The sequence below is a fragment of the Anomaloglossus baeobatrachus genome, chromosome 7 (assembly GCF_048569485.1).
Source record: "Anomaloglossus baeobatrachus isolate aAnoBae1 chromosome 7, aAnoBae1.hap1, whole genome shotgun sequence".
Classification (NCBI taxonomy): Eukaryota; Metazoa; Chordata; class Amphibia; order Anura; family Aromobatidae; genus Anomaloglossus; species Anomaloglossus baeobatrachus.
In genome coordinates this window covers 234,148,335-234,163,168 of record NC_134359.1, presented here as the reverse complement: position 1 = coordinate 234,163,168, position 14,834 = coordinate 234,148,335, and the positions used below count along the sequence as shown (strand labels likewise).

The window sequence follows — 14,834 nt, the reverse complement described above, 5'->3', positions numbered from 1 at the left end:
ACCAGTGTGACGGCACACGAACCCTGCGACCACTCAGCACCTGCTTTGCTTCACTCTCTTTGCCTTTAGACAAATCACTTACATATGGAGGAAATGAGCGCTGCTTTTCTCTTTCTTTCTCCATATGTATGCAAAATTTCCAAAAGCGGGAAGAATGAAGCAGCCGGTAATTGGCAGTTGGACTTGCGCGACGTAAGAATATTACGGGAGAGACCGCGCCGACACCACTGGAATGGCGCAGATTATAAGTGTTTTTATTTTAAAGGGGAAAACTCATGAATCATGATTGAGAAAGGCTTGTCCAAGTAGCAGACAACCCCTATAAATTAGAAATTGTACTGTGTGTGTGTGCACATACATACATACATACACATATTATATATGTGTGTGTGTGTGTATACACATACATACATATGGTATGTATGTTTGTGTACACACACACACACACACACACACACACACACACACAGTACAGACCAAAAGTTTGGACACACCTTCCCATTCAAACAGTCTTCTTTATTTTCAGGACTCTGAAAATTGTAGATTCACATTAAAGGCATCAAAGCTAGGAATTAGAACATGTGGAATGAAATACTTAAAAGAGTGTGAAACAACTGAAAATATGTCTTATATTCTAGGTTCTTCAAAGTAGCCACCTTTTGCTTTGATTACTGCTTTACACACTCTTGGCATTCTCTTGATAAGCTTCAAGAGGTAGTCACTGGAAATGGTTTTCCAACAGTCTTGAAGGAGTTTCCAGAGATTGTTAGCACTTGTTGGCCCTTTTGCCTTCACTCTACGGTCCAGCTCACCCCAAACCATCTCGATTGGGTTCAGGTCTGGTGACTGTGGAGGCCAGGTCATCTGGCGTAGCACCCCATCACTCTCCTTCTTAGTCAAATAGCCCTTACACAGCCTGGAGGTGTGTTTGGGGTCATTGTCCTGTTGAAAAATAAATGATGGTCCAACTAAACGCAATCCGGATGGAATAGCACGCTGCTGCAAGATGCTGTGGTAGCCATGCTGGTTCTGTATGCTTTCAATTTTGAATAAATCCCCAACAGTGTTACCAGCAAAGCACCCCCACACCATCACACCTCCTCCTCCATGCTTCACGGTGGGAACCAGCCATGTAGAGTCCATCCATTCACCTTTTCTACAAAGACATGGTAGTTGTATCCAAAGATCTCAAATTTGGACTCATCAGACCAAAGCACAGATTTCCACTGGTCTAATGTCCATTCCTTGTGTTCTTTAGCCCAAACAAGTCTCTTCTGCTTGTTGCCTGTCCTTAGCAGTGGTTTCCTAGCAGCTATTTTACCATGAAGGCCTGGTGCACACAGTTTCCTCTTAACAGTTGTTCTAGAGAGAAAGTATGTCCAAACCTTTAGTCTGTGCTGTATATAATCCCAAAAATATATCATTTTGTTAAATGGTTGCTCCACTACTTTTATATTCATGATTTGGCATGAGCACAGATCGTTAACATCAGATCTGTGGAGGTCCACCACCCAGCACCCCAATCAATAAGCTATTCTCGGTGTCAGCCGAATTAAAGTAACTATGGAGCTGAACAGCCAGCTTCGACAACTGTGTAGTGGACTTGCAGTACCCAGCTGTGGTCACTATACACTTTTGGAGCAATCCTTTTATAGGGGTTGTCCACTACTTGGACAACCCCTTTCCATTGCCTATGCTTGTCCCCATTAAGGAAAAAAAAAAAGAAGAAAAAAAAAAAAAGTACCTTATACTCACCTCTGCTGCTTGAACCGTTCCAGTGGTGCTGCAACTCGCCCTCCCGGGCTCAGGTGAGGTTGTCACATCGCACGAACCCCACGCTCAATCACTGTCAATTTCACTGTTCCCGCACCTTCAGATGTATAACTAACCAACAAAAATTAAGTGAAAGCCACAGCTCTCACTACCTGTTTATTACTTACATGTCTGAAGGCAGGGAGAGAAGTAGTCAATGATTGGGCACGAGACTCACATGATGTAACAAGCTCACCTTAGCCCCAGGTGGCACAGCTGGAACAGTTCCAGCACCGGAGGTGAGTATAAGCTTTTTAATTTTAATGGGAGAAAAATGGGAAATGAAAAGGGGTTATCCAGGTAGTGAACACCACCTTTAACTATTACTGAGCTGTACAAAAGACTAATAGCCATACCCTTCTCTGACATCACCTTCTGCTCTGCAGCGATTGGCTGGAGCTTTTTCTCAGCGACTTCCTGTTCTTCCCGCCTTCTACAAGCGCTCTTTACAGGATAGTGGGAATACTGATAACTTTCTGCTTTCTTCCAAAATAATTCTCCGTGTTTGCTGGTCTAAATGCAGGAGGGGTCGGCTAAGGTGAAGCAGAGAAAGCTCAGTAATACTAGTATTATCCAACTGTAAGTGAAGGCAAAATCAATTAGATTGCAGGCTAGAAGAGAGATGTGTGCTGCTCCGGTGCTTGGCTCATGGAGGATAGCTTAGACTAGACTTTAGTAAGAATTAATTGGCTTGCTATTGGTAACATTAGTTTTATAGCTGCACTGCCTGCTGGGGGTTACTGTAATTAATCTACATAGGCATATAAGGTATAAAAATAGGAACGAGCCAATAAATTGTACACAAACTGTACAATTTCATATTATTTGCTCATACATATCTATTTTACATGCATTCGAAAAAAATCAACCTTTTCTCTTTATTTTTTGCTTCTTCCCTATTTTTATAGATGCTCATCAGTAACCTTCACACCAGATAAGACGTGAAACCAGGTAGCCTCCGGACAGATGGGACATAAGATCAGACATGTTGTCAACACAGGTATTAAGTGCTGACTCTAAAACCAACAACCCAACTGCTAAGCTTACTAGCACAAAGCGGCTCATCGGCTGCAGGTAGCGTTAACTCCTTAAGAACGGAGATAAGTCCCTCTCGCTCAAAGTGGGGTCAGCACAAGAGTTCATGGTGCCATTATTCATCAGCTGGGGCTTCCATAAGCAGAAGACGTGGGATAGAGTTAGTGTTACAGGAAAGTCTTTTAATCTGGCCAAAGCAAAGGCTGCAGATCTGTCCAATATTTATACCAACTTCTGGCCTCCTACTATACATTTTGGACTTAATGAGCCTACTGACCTTACTCACAAACTTTTGCCCATATGTGTGGTTTATTTAATCAATAGGTTTTTTTTTAGCTATATATTATGTAATCTGGTTACAATCATTTCCCTCCTCGGATTCTGATGCTCTTTTCCGTTTTAAGATGCGTTGCTCCATTACAGAGATATTCACGTTTGTTGTTTTTGGAGCGCGCTGTGTGAAATCTCTGCTTTTAGTTCCACTGGGCGTTTCTTCAGAGTCTTCTCCAGTAGATTGTGTCTTTACGCCTCCATCCTAGATGCTGGCAATCACAGATCGGCAAAGACCAACTAAGGCTACTTTCACACTTGCGTTAGTCGCAATCCGCCGCTTTGGAAAACAGCGCAATCAGTTAACAGCTTGCGCTGTTTCCCATAGACTTGTATAGACGACGCATTGTGTCTAATATGTCTGCGTTGCATCCGCCGGGTGACGGATCAGTTGTGGAACGACTGACCATCGGGCGGCAGGAACACAGCATGTAACTTTTTTGAGCGGCGGAATCCTTATTTTTTTTTCTTCACTGTGCATGCTCAGCTCTTATTTTTAATCATTGAAATCAATGTTTCTCTCTCGGCGGCCGAATGATCAGCTGATTTGCCGGCGGCACCTTTTGTGAACAATCAGCTGATCGGCCAGCTTTTGTGAACGATCAGCTGATCACCCGGCGGCCGGCTGATCAGCTGATCGTTCACAATAGCCTACCGTCGGTAAAACAGTAAAACAAAAAAACAACGTATTGTTGTTTTGCAGCAGTCATATCAGTTGTGCCACTATCTGCAATGTATCTGTTGCTTCAGTCACACAACTGATTGTGACGAATGCAAAACAACGCAAACTGTTAAAGTAGCCTTAGATGGTTGCCCAGTTGTGATTGGAAGTGTCTGAAAAAAAGGCGTGACAGCCCACGCCCCTGATGACTTTAAAAAAAAAAAAAAAGTGAAGGTCTGGGATTTTTACAAGGTATTCAACTCAACTTTTTATCGCAAGTGTTAGTTACTTCCATGTACTTAAAGGGGTTTTCTCTAAAACAAAGTTAATTTTAAAGTTGATTTTAATCAATAGGTCTTGGATAGAAATGAGTGGCGAGATGTGAAAGTTTGGCGGGCTCAGCCGAACTTTTGAAAAAGTTCGCCTTGAGACTCAGACTTGAAATTTGGCAGTTTGGATCTCCGCCCACAGGAAGCCAGCCACAAACAGATCACTTCCAGCGGTGGGTGGAGCTTTTCTATATTTTTTTTGTTTGGTGCACACAACACCCAATCATGTTGTTACCCCCAGTGCGAGGCGTTCAAAACACTACAAGCGGCTCGCCTTGAGATGAGCACCAAGTGAGTGGTCAGCACCCGAGTGGAAAGCACCCGAACTCCGAACCTGAACTCTAATTTTTGTAAAGTTTGTGTTCGGTACAAACACCGAACCTTGAGATCGCTCATCTCTAGTCTTGGAATAATATAAATGTCAGAAGCAGGGAATGTAATGGCAGCCACTGCTTCATTACCGCTACTGACCTAAGACATCGCCAGGGTACTACGGCGGTGACAGAAGCTGTGGTAAGGGACCTCAGTGCAGCCCCATGAGGACGCCCTGTTACAGAAGGGGTGATAGAAGCTGCAAAGAGGGGACTGCAGGGCCATTGTCATGTGAGGTCCCGCTTGAGACTTCCTCAAAATAAAAGTTCACAGGAAGTAATGTAAAATAGACCCACAGACATAGAAATCATCAGAAAAGTGAAAATAGTCGGGAATTTCAAAATAAAACAAATTACAAAAGTGGTTAGGGCTTAAAAATAAATCAGTCTATACTCACCTCCGGTGCGGCCGTGGTTCCAGCAATGTCTGAAGTTGTGTTCCTGAAACACATGTGACATTGTTATGACACGTGAGCCCTGCCACCAATCAACTCCCGAAATCTGTTTCAGCAACTTCAAATATTTGAGCAGGATGTGAGTGAAGGGCTTACTTTCTACTCAAATGTCTGAAAGCAATGTGAAGAAAGCTGGCGCTGATTAGTCGCGGGGCTCGTGTGTCATAATGTCACTTGGGCCCCTGGAACATGACTTCAGACATCGCTGGAACCGCGGCCACACTAGAGGGGAGTACAAGTTTATTTATTTTTACGGAAGCGAACAAGGGGAAAGAGAAGGAGGTGTCCAAATAGTGGACAACCCGTTTAAGTATATTCACAGAGTTAGTGCACAACATATATGTGTTTAACAAAAAGCTGTTAACACAGTGGTATCCATTACCTTATAGAACTCAATCGAAAAGTATACCATCATGTAATGGATGCCGATTTGTTTGTATATCCTATGGAATGGTTGTCATAGTCAGTGAGGTAAGTTGGAGAGATGTAGTATGTGGTGAATGTGTAAATGATGGACATCTGCACAAGATGTTCTTCCTGCATGTTTCATAACTATGGATAGATCAAATCATAACTAGAAAGATGATGGTCATATCTCCGGAATGGGGCACTCAGAGGCGGAGATATAGAGGGGGCAGGGTTGCCAACCATCCAGAACAGTCTGTAAAAATAAGGCACTTTTTTGCCCAGTCTGAAAAAAGAAAAAAAATTATGTTGTTCGTGTTTTTTTGGAGCCTGAAAAAAACTGATGCAGATATTTTTGTTTTTTACTGTGAATGGGCTGTAGATATTTATCACTTATTATAATAATCATTTATTTTGGTTTTCCAAAGTGTCTGTAAAAATAAAATCCTGCCATCATAATAAGATGCTACAGAATAATTTTCTATTAAAAACCTGGTTGGCAGCCGAGTTCCCTGACATTATATATTATTGTAATTAGAAATACTAATTGTGTCAAATGGCGAGAAAAAAACATTGTAATTAATATTCAAATGAGGGTTCTCAATTAGGACTAAAAAAAAAAAAAAAAAGTTTATTTTAAGACATACGACTGTCTACCTATCAATATTCTAATACCAAGTCTGATTACTCTACTAGGCCCTGATTCACGGAGCGCTGTAATTACCTGCACCTTAATTAGATAGCTGTAAGACAGAGCCACAATGTGCGGAATCATGGGTAAGAAGAGAACCTATATAAATGGAGCTGTCATCACCTAACAGTCATTAATTAAAGGGTACTAGTTGAAATATGAGCTTATCGTGGTCTTGAAATTGAAAAATAAAAAAAAAAAAAAAAGCCAAAAACATAGTCCCCTTCCGGAGCCTGCCATTCCTCGGTACTATTACCTATGTCCTCCACCATTCTCCTTGCATTGGCAAAGTGGAGATTATCTCGATGTGCAGGCAATCAGGAGAGTCAAAGCAAGGCTTATTATTCATGCCAATGCGTTTCGGGGCCAGTGCCTTTCTAAAAGGTAACAAACCAAATTATCTATGTTTCATCTTTCAGTGGGAGGGGATGTCTCATGAGTAATGTTGAGCGAGTAGTTAGCGAGTACTGTCCTCTACTCGCATATTTGTTACGAGTAGCGGGCGCAATGTAAGTCAATGGGAAATACTCGACAAGTAGCGAGTAACCCGAAAGCCGTAGTATTTGCTAATCGCACGAAAAGTACCACTTTCTGGTTACTCGTTACTTAGCGAGTATTTCATTAACTTCCATTGCGCCCGCTACTCGTAACGAATATGCGAGTAGCGGACAGTACTTGCTAACAACATAGTGAGTACGAATAGTTAACTACTCGCTCAACACTACACATGACAGAAGCCGCTGACAGACAGAAATTGGAAACTTTCTTCTGACTCTAAGGGCACATAGCCACTGCAGACAATCAATCTCTGCTTCCTGACGAGGGCAGTGGCCAGTTGATATCACACGATGGAAGGGGATACAAACACCGATACCAAGGAATGGCTATGGTCCGGTAGGTGAGTACAAATTTTTGATTTTAGAATTCTACTCTTTTTGTTTTTCCTTTCTTTTAATTTGTGCCTTTTTTAAAGTCTATTTCTTTTTGCCCTCCATCATTATCTGTGGAGTTTGATTTAATTTGATTAATCTATTAAGACTTATAAAAACGGTGCAATATTTTTGAGCATATGTATGCCAATCCAGTGTAAATTTTGCACAAATTTTGTGATTTTTCTTGGGGACGTATAACTTTTGGAATAAGAGGTTGCAAAAACTTTAAAGGAAACCTGTCAAGTGCAATATGCACCCAGAACCACGAGCAGTTCCGGGTGCATATTGCTAATTATATACCAATATATGATGCCTAAGGTACATATCAACCACAAAAAAAACGAATTAAACTACCTTAAAAACCTTTTCTTTATTAAACACATATGCTACAACATAGTACATATAATAAATATCTAAAAATTACAAAATGCACAGTGGAGTGAAAAATAGGGAGGATTAGTATAGATACTCACACCCTGCCCTTTCCCTTCCTATTCCATGGGGGTCGACGTCCTAACCCCAATGACCCCAAACTCCAGGGTCATGCGCACTGAGCCGAAATCCAGCGTCGCACGATATGGCAGTGAAGAGGTGAGTGAGATCATCCTATGACGCTGCACATTCATTAGCATGATAGCACACCCACAGGGGCGAACTAACATGCTAATGGGGCGACTGGTCGGGGAACTAACACCCTTGGGAATAGTCCCCTCGCTCATTAGCATACGGTAAAAGATCTATAGAAATATTTTTTCTAAAGATCTTTTTATCTATGCTAGTGCATACAGGGAAGGTAAGGCAGGGATTAGCAATATGTACCCAGAATTGCTTGTGGTTCTTGTGCATATTGGACCTGACATGTTCCCTTTAAGTGAAAAAATAAAGAACATTTTTGATTTTGTGCTAAATTCTTCAACCATGTGTATAGTGAAGAGCAAGCACTACCACGCTCGTAACGAGCATTTTGATGCTTGGTCAAGGTTTGACTTGTTTATCGCATTTAATGGAAGTCTATGGGGAATTTGAGCATTCTTCAGGAAGATCTTCCGGAAAAATGCTCAAGTTCCCCATAGACTTCTATTATACTCAGTAGTGTACGAGTCGAGTACTGAATATACTTGCTGGAAAAGACAAAGGAGCTAATAGGGTTTTATCCTGGTGGTTCCAGAATAAACTGATTTCAGGGAATCACTCACCTGGGGAAGTTGTGCGAGTCACAACTACTATAGGAGCATAGATGAAACCACAATGGCTGCTGAAGACCCCATTTTATAGTAATGAGTGAGCACTACCATGCTCCGGTACTCATTATGATGTGTGGAAGGAAGAAGGAAAATGGTTAACCTGCACTGCTGTAGGGGACAAAAAGACGATTCATTGAAGATATAAAAATGTGATTTATTGTTCTACGTGTTTCGGAATATTAGAAGCCAAGCTCACTAATGCACCGGTGATTTTGGATCCTGATGAAGGACTTTAATAATTGTTAATATAATTGATTTAATAATCCAAAACACATAGAACAACAAATCACACTTTTATATCTTCAACTGATCGTCTTCTTGTCCTACACGGCATAGAGGGTTAACCATTTTCCTTCTTCCTTCCACACATTGTCACGAGCACCTAAGCATGGTGGTGCTCGCTCATGACTATCACTATACATGTGCCATTTTGAAAAATTTGGCACATAAAATGCAAATGAAGAAAAAAAGAATGATGAATCGGACCCTCAGAGTAATTCACCTACCTGGCATTGAATGAACAAGGTCTCCACACAGAGCAAAGAACTTCGGCTTGGGCGACATCTTATTAACGGCTTCCACGGCCTCCTCTGTTAATTTGATCTCTTCATCCCACTCATCCCCTCCAAAGTCACATTCACCAATTGCCCAAGATTTCATGAGCCCAAACTGGGGGTCTGCTCCTTGTATGAAGTAGAACGGACCTCTCCACTCCTTCTCGTCATCTCCAAAAAAGAAGAAAAACAGAGAGAAATGTTAGAACGTTCCGCGGTAAGTGGCGGCTTATAGTAATTACATTACATACTGATAATAGGATTCGGAATATTCATCTGCAGGACCTTTAACTAAGATCCAATTATGAAAAGGCTACAATTTCTAAGAAAAAAAAAAATAAAAGGAACTTTGCTCGGAACGGCACAGATCTGCAAGCTGCTGACCTTTCTATTAAACAAAGTGAAATAATTCCCGGGGCAGTCCGTTCTTTGTGTCTTTTCTGCCTCAGAAATAACCCATTCCCTGAAAGAGGTGCAGTGACATGCTGGGAAACCAATCTAGCTGTGTATTATTGGTGCCTCCGGCGGGATGAGGTTAGAAAGCCGCCGCATTCTCCAGAAATCCCGGTGCAATGCTTGTTTCCTGTCTCATCCACCTTCTCCCATTGTGATAATAGGAGCAGATGAAAGGATAGTCATCTAATACACAATAAATGTGCACAGAACATGAAACCGCAGAAAAATATTGGAAAACCGAGCTACTAATTACACTGCCATTGTCAATCTTCCTTGATAACACAAGTGTCGGAGTCTTCATCCTCGCTTCCGGTAGGATACCAGCCTGTTTTCTTTTTACCGGTAAAGATGGCATCACCCTGACTTTGGCATCATGTTGTGTCATTTGCATAACGTGTGAACAAATGTCCGGTCAAACCTGTGCCAGTGTATTATATTAGTCTATAGTGATGTAACACCTGAAAAGATGACTCAATTGCATCCTACAATCTGATCAACCTAAGCCGTAGGTCATAGGAATCTGAATAAAAGGACACCTGGATATCTTTGATCCAATGTCTCATTTCAGAGAAGTACATGTTTTCCTTATATGTAAATGAGCTGTTAAGATCTGTGGGCCAGATGTAGATCTCCTCGAGAATCTGCCTCCAGAGGAGGTGTTAATAGTGTGAGACATGTAATGACTGTCAAGGTCCAGTCACACTAAGCAACTTACCAGCGATCCCAACAACGCTAGGGATCGCTGGTAAGTTGCTAGGAGGTCGCTGGTGAGATGTCACACTGCGACGCTCCAGCGATCCCACCAGCAACCTGACCTGGCAGGGATCTCTGGAGCGTCGCTACACAAGTTGCTGGTGAGCTCACCAGCAACCAGTGACCAGCCCCCAGCCAGCAGCGCCGCGTGGAAGATGCTTCGCTTGGTAACTAAGGTAAATATCGGGTAACCAACCCGATATTTACCTTGGTTACCACCGCACGGAGCTACACGTGCAGAGAGCAGGGAGCAGCGCACACTGAGCGCTGGCTCCCTGCTCTCCTAGTTACAGCACACATCGGGTTAATTAACCCGGTGTGCTGCAGCTAAATGTGCACAGAGCAGGGAGCAGCGCACAATGCTTAGCGCTGGCTCCTTGCTCTCCTAGTTACAGCACACATTGGGTTAATTAACCCGATGTGTCCTGCAGCTACATGTGCACAGAGCAGGAGCCGGCACTGACAGTGAGAGCGGAGGAGGCTGGTAACAAAGGTAAATATCGGGTAACCAAGGACAGGGCTTCTTGGTTACCCGATGTTTACATTGGTTACCAGCCTCCGCAGAAGCCGGCTCCTGCTGCCTGCACATTCAGTTGTTGCTGTCTCGCTGTCACACACAGCGATCTGTGCTTCACAGCGGGACAGCAACAACTAAAAAATGGCCCAGGACATTCAGCAACAACCAACGACCTCACAGCAGGGGCCAGGTTGTTGCTGGATGTCACACACAACAACATCGCTAGCAACGTCACAAAAGTTGTTCGTTAGCAGCGATGTTGCTAGCGATGTTGCTTAGTGTGACGGGGCCTTCAGTCTGCTCTCTTGATTTACATGTCTCATACTCGTAAAGCCCCCTTTCTTTAAAATAAGCTCTGCAGGGAGATCATCAGATCTGTGTCTGGCCCAAAGAGCTTAACAGCTCATTTACATATAACGAAAAACATGGATTTTTCTGGAATAAGACATCAGATTGCAGATATTAACACTAGAAGTCCCAGAAATTTCGAGCTCTCTGGGTTCCAAAAGGTAGAAATGTTAAATGACCCCTCTCTGGGACTTCTAGTGTTAAGGTATCATTTTATTCAGCTTCCTATGACCTACATGCCCATATAGATGGCTTAGGAGGGTTGATCCTACTGACTGATTTCCTCTAATGGTGCTTTGCATCTCGGCATTACTCGGGGTATTACTATTGCCTACATGATTCTCACTTACACATTTCATTAGTGATGAGCGTTGTTACTCAAATCGAGCAGGTTGGACCATCTGACGGGCTCGACTTGAGTAACGAGTATAATGGAAGTCAACTATTGGGCAGTCTGGCACTCTGCCCCATTCAGCCAGCCAAAGATCGAGCACTGGGGTGGACCCGTAGAAGCACCCTGAGAGGGCGCGAAACGACCATTGTACGGCATGTTTGTGTGTTTTTCTCTCCCCTGATGCCCTGATCCGGAACCCGTTATTAATAAAGGATTTTTGTACAGTTTTACCAGTGAGTGCCTTTCCATCTTTCTATTTTTCAAACTGGGGTGCCGGTTTCCCTCATTCACTGAGCCGAGCGTACCCAAGCACCCTGATGCTCGATTGATTTTAGAGCGTTGGTGAGCACGCTCGGTCATCATTACATTTCATGTAATGAATGTGATAAAGCAGTGGTCTTTGTTTATTTAAAGAGGTTATCCCATAAACGTCATATCAGCTACCCACAGAACAGAAAATAAAGGTCGGACTTCTGGGGGTCCCCATGAGTGGGACCTGAACCAATCCCAAGTCCTTTGTTCCACTACACTGCATGACTCCAAGAAGGAAGAGTTTAGTTGACACGGTGGTCACACATGTACACTGCCACTCCATTCAATGTCTATGAGGCTGATGGAAGCTCCCCAGAGTACAGCGCTCAGCGTGTATAGGGTGCCTTCTAAAAACTAAAGCAGTTGTCCCATAATCACAGGTTTTCCGCGAACTATACTATAGGGGATAATTCGCTGAATGGTGGGATGAAAATTGTGGATATTGACCTGTGTTTAGGATCATTATCTATTTGTAGAAGAAATCCTTTTGTCAACTTCAGCTTTTTACAAATGGTATTTTTGCATCAAGAATTTGTTGAAATTTCATTGAACCCCTTCTTCTCTCTACCTGTGAAACGTTCTGTCATTTAGCTGCAACACAAACCCAAAGCATGATTGATCCAAGCATGATTGAGCCACCCCCATGCTTAATGGTTGGCAATATGTTCGGCTTCTCCTGGTTTTGTAAATGCCAGCCGCTCATTCAATCTGGTATTCCCTGCTTTCCCCGCCCACCGGCGCCTATGATTGGTTGCATTGAGACAACTGTAACTCAGCGTGGGGGCGTGTCTGAGTGCAACCAATCACAGCCGCCGGTGTGCGGTTCTATGTAGTGCAGTAAAATAAATAAATTAAAAAAAAAAAAACGACGTGCGCCGCACCCCCCCCCCCCCTCCGATATTGATACCAGCCAAGATAAAGCCACACGGCTGAAGGATGGTATTCTCAGGATGGGAAGCTCCATGTTATGGGAAGCCCCACAGCCTAAAAATATCAGCCAGCAGCCGCCCGGAATTGCTGCATCCATTAGATGCGACAGTCCCAGCACTTTACCCGGCTCATCCAGAATTGCCCTGGTGTGGTTGCAATCTGGGTAATAAGGAGTTAATGGCAGCAGCTCATAGCTGCCACTTAGTCCTAGGTTAATCATTGCAGGCGTCTATGAGACACCCCCAATGATTAACCTGTAAGTGAAAGTAGATAAACACATACACCCAAAAAAATCCTTTATTTGAAATAAAAGACAAAAAAACACCCTTTCACCACTTTATTAAAATCCCCAAATACCCCTCCAGGTCAGGCATAATCCTCACGAGGTCCCACGATGCATCCAGCTCTGCTACATGAAGCTGACAGGAGCGGCCGTAGAACACTGCCACTCCTGTCAGCTCCATGCAGTAACTGAAGTGAGTCACACTGTCAGCGGAGATGTCACTCAGGTTACCCACGGCCACATGTCTTGGGTGGAGGACTCGAGCTGGCCACGGGTAACCTGAGTGACGGCTCCGGTGATCACGTGGCTCACTGCAGTTACTCAGGGGATTTGCGGTCTACAGTGAGTCCTTCATCTGTGATCGCAAATCAAGCCGCGGCACACAGGCAGAGCCGCGCGATCACAATGAAGTCGGGTGAAGTTCATCAGAGTTCATTCTGATCGCGTGGCTCTGTCTCGCAGCCAGCCATGCTCTTTTTGACAGTGCGGTCCCACTCGGCTCTGCTGCAAGTCTATGGGGATGCAGGAGAGCAGAGTGGGACCGCACTGTCAAAAATGTGCGTTCTTGAAGCATCCAGAACGCGTGAATTCAGCAGGAATTCTGCAGTTACAATGCGTTTCAGAACGCAGCTTTTCGGCTGCGTTCGGAGACGCACATGCAGTAACTTACACACTGCGTAATAGAACGCAACGTGCACACATATCCTAAAGCCAGCAAGTAAACATCCGGATAAGAAGGCTGCGCGAATGAGAAGTGCACATGCGCGGGATCTCCAGAAACTGAGTGACGTCGCTTATGTAAATCCACGGTATCATGCCCACAGGGGTGTGATACCACGGAAAACATGCAAACGTCCACAGGGTGATGTGATGCCCAGGGGACTAGCCCCTCTGATCATTTACATAGGGAACACGTGAGTTATAAAGCTTTTTTTATACATTCATATTACACAATATTACAACACAGGGATGGGTAGGAAGGGGTTACTAGGCCCCACATCCCCCTGCTTGTAGATCAGAACGTATATAGGACCTGACAGGTTTCCTTTAAGGTCTACAAACATATGGGCAGGTAGGATCACCTTGCTGCAGTTGATGGGCTCACATAAACTGGTCAATTGTTTTTTTCTAAGTATATTCCATATAGAATTAATGCAGTTTAAATGTCATATATTCTATTTTGGAAATATATCACAGAGTGCTGCTGTATTCTTTTGTGCTTCCTGTAGTTCTAGCAGCTGACACCTGTTCACACTTGCTTTATTTGGAGATGCAGTTTATAATAATGCCGCCTGGCACCGTAAGAATATTCTGTATGGTCAGAATCTGCACCCTATAGCTGTGCAGAAACTACAACTCCCAGCATGCCCTGCTCCACAGCTGCAGAGCAGCGCACTAGCCTTCAGGGCAGCCACTATCCGCGCGTCTCAGCCCAGCGCCTCTGCTGCAGTAATGGCTCTACCTTCTCGGAAAGAAGTGAATGTCCTGCCCCGAGCTCTCAGGAACACCTCCCGATCCTCCGACATGGCCGAGAACACAAGCCGCCCTCCGCACACACAGCCGGCACCAGAACCTGCCTGCACTGTCCAGCTGGACTTCCTGTCACCTCGGCAATCAGCTCATGCTGCCTGCCAGGAGCCGCGCTGGAGAAGATAGGGCGGTTTCACATCGGTGATTGATTGATAAGCCTGTGTAGTTGATTCTTCCTTCCTGGACTTGCTCTGACATGTTGGTGGTCGCACCGTACACACTCTGGTTCCCTTTGCCGGGCTCCTGCTAATGCTGCCCGAATGAATGGTGTTGTGGATGCGGGATTGCTTCTGCACGATAGTGTATGGCTGAAGATGCAGGCTGAGACACCCGAGACGAATTATCTCCCCTCACCTCCAAAATACTGTCCTAAATACATGAAGATCTTATTATAGCAGATCAGAAGGATAGATCTGTATAATAACATTGTCTTGGATTTAAGGGAAGCCTGTCATCTCTAATCAACAGCAACCAGGACAGTAATATGCTGGC

The 14,834-nt window shown here is 44.0% G+C and overlaps 1 protein-coding gene across 1 annotated transcript in view; it reads right to left on the bottom strand.

Moving 5' to 3' along the window:
- The window catches only part of CPPED1 (calcineurin like phosphoesterase domain containing 1), a 136,910-nt gene extending 122,502 nt beyond the window's left edge, over positions 1-14,408 (bottom strand). Inside the window, exons 1-2 of the mRNA XM_075319115.1 lie at positions 14,275-14,408; positions 8,772-8,990 (exon numbers count right to left, since the gene is read on the bottom strand). Of these exons, the coding sequence (XP_075175230.1) occupies positions 8,772-8,990; positions 14,275-14,338 (283 nt within the window). The 5' untranslated portion in view covers positions 14,339-14,408. The remainder of the gene's footprint in view (positions 1-8,771; positions 8,991-14,274) is intronic.
- Positions 14,409-14,834: the final 426 nt, after the last annotated feature.